Source organism: Delphinapterus leucas, chromosome X (genome assembly GCF_059928025.1).
Source record: "Delphinapterus leucas isolate spDelLeu-1000000601 "Yukka" chromosome X, BTC_Dleu_Yukka2, whole genome shotgun sequence".
Lineage (NCBI taxonomy): Eukaryota > Metazoa > Chordata > Mammalia > Artiodactyla > Monodontidae > Delphinapterus > Delphinapterus leucas.
The window spans coordinates 111,998,661-112,012,132 of NC_143150.1; the positions used below are offsets into that span (position 1 = coordinate 111,998,661).

General features: G+C 38.5%; 1 protein-coding gene across 4 annotated transcripts in view; it reads right to left on the reverse strand.

Moving 5' to 3' along the window:
* The window catches only part of POLA1 (DNA polymerase alpha 1, catalytic subunit), a 308,813-nt gene that overhangs the window by 253,231 nt on the left and 42,110 nt on the right, over positions 1 to 13,472 (reverse strand). For all 4 annotated transcript variants that reach the window (XM_089904662.1, XM_089904660.1, XM_022560503.3 and 1 more), the window contains exons 16-20: positions 12,236 to 12,320; positions 7,730 to 7,791; positions 6,178 to 6,267; positions 4,132 to 4,248; positions 679 to 854 (exon numbers count right to left, since the gene is read on the reverse strand). In XM_089904662.1, coding sequence (XP_089760788.1) covers positions 679 to 854; positions 4,132 to 4,248; positions 6,178 to 6,267; positions 7,730 to 7,791; positions 12,236 to 12,320 — 530 coding nt within the window. The remainder of the gene's footprint in view (positions 1 to 678; positions 855 to 4,131; positions 4,249 to 6,177; positions 6,268 to 7,729; positions 7,792 to 12,235; positions 12,321 to 13,472) is intronic.

The window sequence follows — 13,472 nt, forward strand, 5'->3', positions numbered from 1 at the left end:
AGAAATCATCAAGCACAAAGTTTGTTACGCAAAATGAGTAAGTTCTGGAAATCTAATGTACAGCAACGTGGCTACAGTTAACAATAATGTATCGTATACTTGAAATCTCCTAAGAGGGGTAAATCTAAAGTGTCCTCACCACAAAAAAAAAAAAAAGAAAAGAAAAAAATAGTGATCGTGTGAGGTGATGAATAGGTTAATTAGCTTGATTGTGAGGATTATTTCACAATGTATATCAAACATCAAGTTGTACCTTAAATAAAATACACTTTTTATTTGTCAATTTGACCTCAACAAGGCTGGAAAAAAGAAATAATCAGCAATATCTCCAAATATTTGAATGACTTCTCAGATTTTATATTTCTAAAATATTTGCATTAATCTCTGAATTAATAAATTAAGGGCAGAAACCTAAATATCACATCAATTTCCAAACTGCTCTCAGGAAGCATCAAGATGGTGTTCAATGAGGGAGATATTATGATAAAATTAGAATAATTCAAAAAGCAAAAGAATTCAAATTACTCAAGTAATGGAGATGGTGATTCTGACATGAAGACAGACAATCTCCCCCTTCATAACACCACAGGCTCCTGTCTCTCCAGCCTAAGGATGATTCTGGTGTCTTGCTGTTGTTAATTTCAAGACAGACAAATTCTGAAGCATCCATGATCATACCTGTACATATTTCGTACATTTTCCATTGGGATTACAACCCTTTCAGTTTTCAGAATCTGTTGAACAAGTTCAGACAAATGGTAGCTTTTACAACGAATCAATTCCTTTGCTGAAATTTCCACATCACAGATCATTCGGCCACAGGTAGCATTTCTTTCACCAAATCCACTCCTGCCCTACAAGGGGAGGAAAAAAAGCAAATCCCATGGAAGAACAGATACTGAGAACATTTCATTCTAACTTGCTTTGAGGCTAGTCCCAAAATTACAATGATGAAACTCTCATTGTTCCATTCATGCATTCATTCAGCCATCAATCAAATATTTTTGAACACTGACTACGTATCTGACACTGTTCCAGGCACTCGGAATATAGGGATATAGCGGTGAGCAAAATAGAAAAGATTCCTGGTCTCAACTGAAATATACAATAAAAAAAAGAAATTATATAGTTTTAGGAGGTCATTAAGTACACGAAAAAGAGAAAATAGAACAGGGTGAGGGGAAAAAGGAATTTGGGGGGACTACATCTTAAATAGGGTGATCGTGTAGACCTCACTGAGAAGATGCCATATAAAGAACCCTGAAGGGGGTAAGGGGTTAGCAAAGCAAGTGCTTGGATGAAGTGTTTTTAACAACTCTATCGCCATAAAGATATGAATAGGAAAAGAAGCAAGAGCACTGGCTCCCAACTCCACACTGTGGCAGCAGAATCCTCTGGAGAGCATTATAACGGTACAGAGTCCTAAGTTCTCTGATGAGGCAGCATGCCGTTCTACTGATAGCCTTTAACTAAAATAAGATTTCAAGCGCTGAGCACTGTCAGGTTTAGGAAATGAAGGTGCTTCATCCAAAACCACCCAACCTCCCTTCAGTGAAGCAAGCAGGTAGAATGAGAAGTGACAAGCTTTACAAGAGTCACACGGGGCCTGGATTCAAAATTTTAGTTCTTCCCTTTACTAGCTCTAAGATCTTGAACAAGTTCTGCCACCCCTGTGAGAATGTGCAATAAACCTGGAGCTACTGTGAGAGAGAACGAACACAGAAGGCATGCTGCCCGTTGTCTTCTCACATACTCAGTGTCTGCTCCCCTCCCCCAACCCCTGTTCCTCCTTCCAATCTCCTTCCTTAACGAGAACCCACAACTCTGCTCTTAGGGATGCCCAAGTGGAGCTAACAAACATGTGCTGTCTCTAGATTCTAAGAGTTGATTTTTAAAACTACCAGTGGTTTTTTAAGGAACCTCCATACTGTTCTCCATAGTGGCTGTACCAATTCACATTCCCACCAGCAGTGCAAGAGGGTTCCCTTTTCTCCACACCCTCTCCAGCATTTATTGTTTGTAGATTTTCTGATGATGGCCATTCTGACTGGTATGAGATGATATCTCATGGTAGTTTTGATTTGCATTTCTCTAATGATTGATCATGTTGAGCATTCTTTCATGTGTTTGTTGGCAATCTGTATATCCTCTTTGGAGAAATGTCTATTTAGGTCTTCTGCCCATTTCTGGATTGGGGTGTTTGTTTTTGTTATTGAGCTGCATAAGCTGCTTGTAAATTTTGGAGATTAATCCTTTGTCAGTTGCTTCATTTGCGAATATTTTCTCCCATTCTGAGGGTTGTCTTTTGGTCTTGTTTATGGTTTCCTTTGCTGTGCAAAAGCTTTGAAGTTTCATTAGGTCCCATTTGTTTATTTTTGTTTTTATTTCCATTTGTCTAGGAGGTGGGTCAAAAAGGATCTTGCTGTGGTTTATGTCATAGAGTGTTCTGCCTATGTTTCCTCTAAGAGTTTGATAGTTTCTGGCCTTACATTTAGGTCTTTAATCCATTTTGAGCTAATTTTTGTGTATGGTGTTAGGGAGTGATCTAATCTCATACTTTTACATGTAGCTGTCCAGTTTTCCCAGCACCACTTACTGAAGAGGCTGTCTTTTCTCCACTGTATATTCCTGCCTCCTTTATCAAAGATAAGGTGACCATATGTGCGTGGGTTTATCTCTGGGCTTTCTATCCTGTTCCATTGATCTATATTTCTGTTTTTGTGCCAGTACCATACTGACTTGATTACTGTAGGTTTGTAGTATAGTCTGAAGTCAGGGAGCCTGATTCCTCCAGCTCGTTTTTTTTTTTGGCGGTACTCGGGCCTCTCACTGTTGCGGCCTCTCCCGTTGCGGAGCACAGGCTCCAGACGCGCAGGCTCAGCGGCCACGGCTCACGGGCCCAGCCGCTCCGCGGCATGTGGGATCTTCCCGGACCAGGGCACAAACCCGTGTCCCCTTTATCGGCAAGCGGACTCTCAACCACTGCGCCACCAGGGAAGCCCCCTCCAGCTCCATTTTTCGTTCTCAAGATTGCTTTGGCTATTCGGGGTCTTTTGTGTTTCCATACAAATTGTGAAATTTTTTGTTCTAGTTCTGTGAAAAATGCCAGTGGTAGTCTGATAGGGATTGTATTGAATCTGTAGATTGCTTTGAGTAGTAGAGTCATTTTCACAATGTTGATTCTTCCAATCCAAGAACATGGTATATCTCTCCATCTATTTGTATCAGGTTCCTTATAAAACTACAAATAGAACTACCATACGACCCAGCAATCCCACTACTGGACATATACCCTGAGAAAACCATAATTCAAAAAGAGTCATGTACCAAAATGTTCATTGCAGCTCGATTTACAATAGCCAGGACATGGAAGTAACCGAAGTGTCCATCATTGGATGAATGGATAAAGAAGATTTGGCACATATATACAATGGAATATTACTCAGCCATAAAAAGAAACGAAATTGAGTTATTTGTAGTGAGGTGGATGAACCTAGAGTCTGTCATACAGAATGAAGTAACTCAGAAAGGGAAAAACAAATACCATATGCTAACATATATATATGGAACTTAAGAAAAAAAAAAAAGGTCATGAAGAACCTAGGGGTAAGACGGGAATAAAGACACAGACCTACTAGAGAATGGACCTGAGGACACGGGGAGGGGGAAGGGTAAGCTGGGACGAAGTGAGAGAGTGGCATGGACATACATACACTACCAAATGTAAAATAGATACCTAGTGAGAAGCAGTCGCATAGCACAGGGAGATCAACTCGGTGCTTTGTGACCACCTAGAGGGGTGGGATACGGAGGGTGGGAGGGAGGGGGACCTAAGAGGGAAGAGTTTGGGGAACATATGTATATGTATAACTGATTCACTTTGTCATAAAGCAGAAACGAACACACCATTGTAAAGCAATTATACTCCAATAAAGATGTTAAAAAAAAAACTACCAGTGGTTTTTACCAATAAAATGCTGAATTCAAAGGAAAAGGTGTTTAGTGCCGAAGTTAAAATGCCCTATCATAAGGCAACAGATTCCTAGTCAAGGAAGCACAGGGTACTCCCTGGTAGCTACTTCATATAAAGAAACCAAATAGAGAAGTTAAGATTTTGAAAATTATTATTACCCCAAGCTTTGGCATGTTGGATCGCTTCAGCCGACCTATCTTGGACCAGTAAGGAACTTTGCACACATTAATTCTCTGAAGTAGCACTTCCAGTTCAAACCCATAAATATTATGACCCTAGTGAGAAAAAGAAGGCAGCCAATAACATTATAAGAAACGCAAATTAGAGGATTTATCTTCATATGCATAGAATTTCTTTGCCCTTTCTTTTTCTGGTCTCTAATTGAAGGCCTCATGAGCTTACCTCCGATTGGGGTCCTTTCTTCTTCAGGAATTTATTCATCAGCAGCATTCATCAGCCTTGACATTAACAAGGCTGCTAAGCAGATTGCTGGAATAAACTTTATTTTATCCTAATTGATGCAAGGTTCATATGATGTCTTTTAATTTGCAACTCATGCTTCACAGTCTCATGCAAATTTTAATGTCCCATACTTTTTAGGTGATCAGTAAAAGCTGTATTCAAACAATTTCTTCTTACTTCCTTAAAAACCAAGAACCCAGCTATGTTGCGTGACAGTTTACATAGACATCTCTAGAAAACGGAGGAAGTGCATCTAGTTTCTTCCTAAAGAGCTGAGTTCAAACACTACTGATTTAGACTCTTAATCAATGTGCAACTAAATAAACATATACTATCACTCCATACTTCAAATAAGAACTTTGCTAAAAACATGGAAACAAAGCTATCCCGAGTAAAAAAATCTCAAAAATATTACCAAATTTTCCATGTCTGTAATGATAATTCCCATCATGTGAATTATGTTTATTCTAGTAAGTTAAACTAGATGAAGTTTAAAATAAATTAATAAACATATTTGTCACTAATTTTAATTAAAAATATATACCACTATATATTTATGGCAAGTTTGTCTATTAAACTAAGAGACCCAAAGGACATGAGGAAGTCTCATTTCCAAATTATCATGTCTGGGATTAGGGACTCAAACCCATGTCAGGATTCTCTCTTATTTCAGTTTGGATTTCTCACAAAGTCTTGGCTCTTACACCCTAGAGCAGGCCAGCTACCCTAGACTCCAAGATATCTCCTTGGGGTCCAAGAGAGAGACTACTAGTGGAGATTGGGTGAGGGCCTGGTGCTGAGCCAGAGCACCACAGGAGGGCACTGCGGACAGAATCTTCCCAGCACTTTCAAGATGGCTCCTGAAATACCATAAGGGAAGCAGGTGCAGAGACACTGGTAACAACCTACAGGCTCTCAGTACTTTGGCTACACCATCTTCCAGAGAGGTGTCCAAGAGCAAAAACGAACACAGAAATATACGGCAAACATTTTTCACAAGGCTTCAATGTAACCAAATTACTGATATTACACTTAAAATACAGGCATTTATATGCTACTTCCCTCCAAAAAACCCAAAAGCACAAAATAATTTGATTGGTCCATTAGCCCAGAAAAAAGACAAAAGGAAGAACTCCTTGATAGGAGTCTACAAACTAAGGAAGGCTGGAGGAAACACAAAGCAAAATGTTGTTTTAGGACTCTTCGGAACTGTGGCAAAGACAACTCAATGAATTATTACCTCTTACTATTTAGTAGGAGCATACTCAGTCATCAAGAGAAAAAAAGACTCCTAGCCACGAGCTCTCAAAGGAATATGCCAGAGATCCACTGAGCTCATAAAATTAAAATACTTACACTTTGGGGATACGCACCAAACCAAGGGAATTCACTCCTGTGACATGTACTGCTGGGCCACTAAGCCAAAATTCTGGAGCTATTAACAGTTGACATGAGTTGACTTATTTCTGGGCTGCTCTCTAACTATAAATAACAGGAGTATCCTAAACTTCAACAGTAATTCGTGAGTTGCTTTTCTATTAGAGGGGAAGAAAAAGTATCTTGTAGTAGGTTGGGGTTTTTTCTCCTTTCTGTTAGGAGAAAGTATAGCAATTCCCACCAGTCCACAGGGTTATTTCACTCTGAAAAGATTCTCCACTGCTCAAAAAGTACCAATCAAGTCACACTGAAAAGAACTTACGGAATGAAGAGCTTCCTCACAACATGGTCAAACATCTACTCACCACAATGATATCAGGATCAATTTTGTGAATTTTTGCAAGGAAAAAACCTAGCAGTGTTCTTTCTGTTGCAGCAACCTCAACCTTCACATTCTGTTAGACAAAAACATACCAGTCACTTATCTTTACTCTCAACTACTATACCTTGGCTCCTTGTTCAAGCAGGATAAGATTTCTTAGGGTTAAAAGAAACGATCCATTTCAAAATTAAATGCAGCAATGAAATTCCTGATTCTAGATTTCACAGTAATAGTTGCACAAAATCTCTGAGGAGCTCATTCAAGTAATAAACATGTGAATGAAGCAAAATTTTAAGTGCTGAGCACTATCGAGTGCAGAAACGTCCCTCCACAGGGACACGCTTGTGTATCTGGACACATTTTATACCATCTGAATCAGAGTACCTATCAAAAACATTACTTACTTTCCTATATAATCCCTGGTAGACTTTGTTGTTTATGTATTTACCACATAAAGAGATCCCAAGGACTGTATAAACTAATCCCAAATAGTAGTGTAAAAACCCATAAATAAGAAACTAGACTAAAAACAAACATACATGTAAGAATTAAGTTAAGTGTCTTAAATAAAACCTATCTACACACAAAAGGCTTCCACTTGGATTACTCAATATAAATCAGATATTCAAAAGATCCACTCTTATTAAGACTCTTAAAATGAAGTTGATAGTTATGTTTTCTACAACTAGCTCAGGTTTAAAAAATATCAGTTTGACTCTAATGGAATTTTCCAAGGTCATTTTACTTACTAATTCAGGGCACTTCACAAATAATAGCCTGATCCAATAGTACCCCCAGACTACTGGACTTCTCAATCCAATTTAAAGTAAGTGGAACTGATAAGTTGCTAACTTTTAATTTTGGCAAGTGAAGACTTTAAAAAAAATTTTTTAAACCTACACATTTACCAACCCAGGCATTTCATAAAAGAAAAAACATACTCTCCAAAAATAAAATTCTTCATATTGAATACGTTTATTTTTATGAAAAACTCACATTATACTACCCCCCCATTTTTATTAAGGACTCGTGAAAACTTCTTCATGGAGTATACTGGGAGTTTAGAGATCACTGATCAATTATAGCCAGCCCACACCAACCCTCCCAATATATGTCACCTTTAATATCCACAGCGTTCTCAACTTCTCTTGACTTCCTTCAAGTTAGCGGGGTGGGGGTGGGGTGGGCTTTACCCAACACTTTCCCAAAACACTAATCATGTGATCATGCAATTTTGGAAAAGCTTCCAGTTAAGTTATCTGAAGGAGGGTTTGAGACCACCCATCTATTAATAAAGTGTCAAATCCCATTATTTCCAGGAAGTGAAACATTTAAACATTGTTAAATAATGCTTCTAGTTTTAAACTTCTAATACATTTTTAATGGGTTAATGACATAGTCCAATCTAACAAGAATAGATCTAATAAATTAACATATAAAATAGCGTATTTCTACTAATCCATAGCATTCTCCTTTTCTCTTTTTAAACAAATACATATTTCATATTTAAAAGGAATAAACAGTGAGTTCTTTACCTTTTCCTTAATGCCTTCTTTAAAATCATATGGAAAAATACAATCCTTTGGTTTAGACACAACTGTAAAAAGGAAAAAAATAAAGATTCCAACACCCATCTTAGTCCAATTTCAAGTACACATACACTGCAAGTTTCTGAATGGAAATCATCTTAAATATAAATAAATTCCCCTTGATCTCTAAATAGTTGCCAAAACAAACTACATATCCTAAAATTCATATGGAACCACAAAAGACCCTGAATAGCCAGGGCAATCTTGAAAAAGAAGAACAAAGCAGGAGGCATCATACTCCCTGATTTCAAACTACATTACAAAGCTACAGTAATCAAAACAGTATGATGTTGGCATAAAAACAGACATACAGAGAGCCCAGAAATAAACCCATACATAACATGGTCGATTAATTTATGACAAAGGAACCAAGAATATACAATGGAGAAAGGAGAGTCTCTCCAAAAAATGATGTTGGGAAAACTGGACAACCACACGCAAAAGAATAAAACTGGACCACTATCTTACACCATACACAAAAAAGTAACTCAAAATGGATTAAAAACTTGAACATACTGGTGGCGCAGTGGTTAAGAATATGCCTGCCAATGCAGGGGACACGGGTTCAAGCCCTGGTCCAGGAAGATCCCACATGCCGCAGAGCAACTAAGCCCATGTTCCACAACTACTGAGCCTGTGCTCTAGAGTCCGTGAGCCACAACTACTGAGCCGACGTGCCACAACTACTGAAGCCCACACGCCTAGAGCCCATGCTCCGCAACAAGAGAAGCCACCGCAATGAGAAGTCCGTGCACTGCAACAAAGAGTAGCCCCCGCTCACCGCAACTAGAGAAAGCCCGCACGCAGCAATGAAGACCCAACACAGCCAACAGTAAATAAATAAAAATAAATTTATTTTAAAAAAAACAAACCTGAACATAAGATCAGAAACCATAAAACTCCTGGAAGAGGGCCTTCCCAGTGGTCCAGTGGTTAAGACTCCATGCTCTCAATGCAGGGGGCACGGGTCCAATCCCTGGTCAGGAACTAAGATCCCGCATGCCATATGGCACGCCCCCCGCTCCCCTCAAAAAAGAAAAACAACTCCTAAAAGAAGACATAGACAGTAAGCTCCTTGACAGCAGTCGTGGCAATGACTTTTTGGATTTGACGCCAAAACCAAAGGCATCAAAAGCAAAAATAAACAAGTGGGACTACACCAAAGTATAAAGTTCTGCACAGCAAAGGAAACCATCAACAAAATGAAAAGGCAACCTACTGAATGGGAGAAAATATTTGTAGATCATATATCTGATAAAGCATTAATATCCAACATATATATATTTTTAAATTCATACAATGAAAACAAACAACCTGATTAAAAAATGGGCAGGGGAGCTGAATAGACATTTTTCTAAAGACATACAGAAGGCCACCAGGTACAGGAAAGGGTACTGAACATCACAAATCATCAGAGAAATGCAAAACCACAATGAGATATTACCCACACCTGCTAGAATGGTTATTATCAAAAAGAGAAGAGATAAAAAGTGTTGGTTGGAGAGGATGGAGAGAAAAGGGAAACCTTGAGCACAGTTGGTGAGAATGTAAACTGGTACAGTCATGGAATTTCCTCAAAAACTTGAAAATAGAACCATATAATCCAGCAATTCCACTTCTGGGTATTTATCTGAAGAAAATGAAAACAGTAACTCGCCACTTGCGATAACACAGACGGATCCAGAGGGCATTATGCTAAGAGAAATAAGGCAGAGAAAGACAAATACAGTATGATCTCACTTACATGTGGAATAACAAAAACAGAAAAGAAAATGAAAAAAATGAGCTCACAGATACAGAGAACAGACGGTGATTGTGGGGGCAGTGCACGAAATGGGTGAAGGGGGTAAAAAGGTACAAACTTCTAGTTATAAAATAAATAAGCCTTGGGTATGTAATGTACAGCATGGTGACTACAGTTAATAACCCCGTATTGCATATTTGAAAGTTGCTAAGAGAGAAAATCTTAAAACTTCTCGTCACAAGAAAAGAGAAGTTTGTAACTATGGTGATGGATGTTAACTAGACTTATTGTGGTGATCATTTTGCTACATATACAAATATGGCATCATTATGTTGTATACCTGAAAGTCATACAATGTTACATGTCAATTATACCTCAATTTTTAAAGAGTTTAGAAGATTAAATCTGAAAAAAAAAGAATACCCAAGTACAGAGCCCTAAGTCCCTACAACTGTTAAAACTGCTTTGATGAAACATTTGCTATCCATCTAGGTCAGAATGGAAGATATTTAAGTCTCTCCCAAAGGAAATGCCCACCACCACCAAAACCTCAACCAGCATACAGTGGGGGAACTCAGTCCAAACTTCTCAAAGCTAGGATAGTAAAGATGACCAAAGCTTCCCCCACTACACTCTCAACTCCCTGTCATTCACAACAGCTGTTCATACAGTGACATAGTCAGAGGAGGTAAATGTTGAAATGAGCTAATGACTCTCTCTTCCACATATTTTCCAAACTATTCTCAACATCACTTTGTTTTGTGTATTCAACCCAACTTAAAGGGTAAAACTTCACAAAAATAACACATCACCCTCCCTTCTCTGCTTGCTTCCCTTGTCCCACTTTCCTAGTATCCAAGAAACCTGACAGGAGATGCTGCCCCAGTTAATCTCTGGTTCTGGGCTGGAAAATAACCTGGGAAGCATAACACATCAATAGTGTCGTGCCCTTATTTTATTTTTTACAAAAAAATGACTATTTAACTGGCCAAGTTCTCAACATGCAATACGTCATAATCCACGGTGGAGACTGCCTCATGGCACGCAGAATTCTGTGGAATAGTTTCATCCACGGAATTGTATGCATAGCACAACCCAACTCCAGCACGATATTACCATAACTCTGCCCAAATAGGTAAACATTTATTTATTCCTTGGCATCTTGCCTCATCACACAGAAAACTTTGGCCAGGCTTCTATGACAGGCTTTTAGGGTGACATCATGAAAAGAAAATAGTTACAGCATAATTTTGACCCAGAAGAAAAAAACTACTCTACCACAATAGAGTAACACTGGAACAGAGAAAAAGATATCAAACTGCCTCCCGACTTCCGCTCCTAGAAAAAAATTAAACAGCTGAATAGGAGCAACCAGTCCAATAAAACTTAGGGTCCACAACTGACCAAAAAAAAACTTCTTTAGCAAACAAAAACAAAAATAAACAAATGGGACCTACTCAAACCTAAAAGCTTTTGCACAGCAAAGGAAACCATAAACAAGATGAAAAGACAACCCTCAGAATGGGAGGAAGTATTTGCAAATGCAGCAACTGACAAAGGATTAATCTCCAAAATTTACAAGCAGCTCATGCAGCTCAATATCAAAAAAACAAACAACCCAATCCAAAAATGGGCAGAAGACCTAAATAGACATTTCTCCAAAGGAGATATACAGATTGCCAACAAACACATGAAAGAATGCTCAACATGATCAATCATTAGAGAAATGCAAATCAAAACTACCATGAGGTATCACCTCACACCGGTCAGAATGGCCGACATCAAAAATTCTACAAACAATAAATGCTGGAGAGGGTGTGGAGAAAAGGGAACCCTCCTGCACTGTTGGTGGGAATGTAAATTGGTGCAGCCACTATGGAGAACAGTATGGAGGTTCCTTAAAAATCTAAAAGTAGAACTAGCATATGACTCAGCAATCCCACTCCTGGGCATATATCCAGAAAAGATGAAAACTCTAATTCGAAAAGATAAACATATCCCAATGTTCACAGAAGCACCGTTTACGACAGCCAAGGCACAGAAACAACCCAAGGGCCCATTGATAGACAACTGGTTTAAGAAGATGTGGTGTGTGTGTGTATACACACACACACACACAAATGGAGTGTTACTCAGCCATAGAAAGGAATGAAATATTGCCATTTGCAGCAACATGAATGGACCTAGAGAATATCATACTACGTGAAATAAGTCAGAGAAAGACAAATATTATATGCTACCACTTATATGTGGAATCTACAAAATAACACAAATGAGCCTATATACAAAACAGAAACACACAGACTCACAGATATAGAAAACAAATTTATGGTTACCAAAGGGGATGGGCAGTGGTGGGGGGTATGATAAATTAGGAGGATGGGATTAACAGATACAAACTACTATACATGAAACAGATTAGCAACAAGGACCTACTGTAGAGCACAGGGAACTAGAGCCAATATCCTGTAATAACATATAGTGGAAAAGGATAGATATATATTATATATAACCGAATACTTTGCTGTACACCTGAAACTAACAAGAGTACTGTAAATCAACTATACTTCAATTAAAAAAAAACTTCTTTAACAACATGCACTAAGTATCTTAAAAGCATTTTTTTTCAGTTACTGATCCAACAGCTGGAGAAAAAACAAGAAAAATAAAAATCAAGCCATTAATAAACCAGCTAAAAAAATACATACCACAGAAGTGTGAGTGAAAGGGAGGCCGTGGGGGTGCTTTATCTAGTGCAAAGCTGTGATGCACCAATGCTGCCACAGCAATAATCTGCCAAGAAAGGAGGAGAAAATCACTTACCAGATACCTACTACGCAGTCTGCATTCTCACCACAACCACCGAGAATAGAAAAAGATACAGATTTTAATCCGTAAGAATACTTTAACTTTTTATTATGGAAGTATTTAAACAAATAAAAAATAGAATAATAAAATGAACTCTCATACGCCGATCACCCAGCTTCAATCATCAACTCATCAACAGCCCTACCCCACATTATTTTGAAGCAAAACGCATACCTATCACTTTATCCAGAAATATGTCAGCAGGTATCCCTAACCAAGGTTTCTCAACCTCGGCGCTATGGACATTTTAGGCCGAATAATTCTTTGCTGTGGGGCTGCCCTGTGCATTGTGGGGCGTTTAGCAGCATCCCTGGCTGCCAACAGCACCGCTCCCCACTCCCCAGTCTCCAAGTTGTGACACCAAAAATGTCTCCAGACATGGCCCAAAACCCCTTGAGGGTTAAAATCTCACCAAATTGAGAGCCATTACTTTAAAAGATGAGAAGTTTTTAAAATGCAGTACAATCATCTCAGCTAATTCAACTAACAGTGTTTCCTTAAAATCATTAAATATCCAGGCAGGATTGAAATTCTCATGTTTTCCCAACTATCTCAATTTTATTTACCAAATAAGTCCATACTTTGCAACCGGCTGATATGTTAAACTGTCTAAGTACAACTCTTCCCCATCTATTATTTCTTGCAATTTATTTGTTGAAGAAACTGGGTGGTTTTGCCCCGTAGAGTGCCCCCCCAGTAAAGACTCTGCTGCTCGTATCCCAATAATGTCATTTAACATGTTCTTCTCTTTCTGTACTGCCTGTATATTCATTCATATGTGGATCTGAAGGCTTGATAAAAATCAGATTTTTTGGCAAGAATTCTTTGGAGGTGCTACTGATCACTGGTTATCACATCGGGTCTGGTTATCTCTACTCTAGTGATACTAGCAGCCTCTGAAAATCACTGCCTAGATCCATTATCTCATTAGAGATTGCAAAGTGGTCGCATTCAATTTTTCCTTTATTTTATTTATTAGCTGGAAAGCTTCTATGAAGACAAACTTCCCCATATCGATTATTTGGTTACCTGAGATACAATATATGTTCAAAAAAGTCAAGATAAATGCTTGATTCA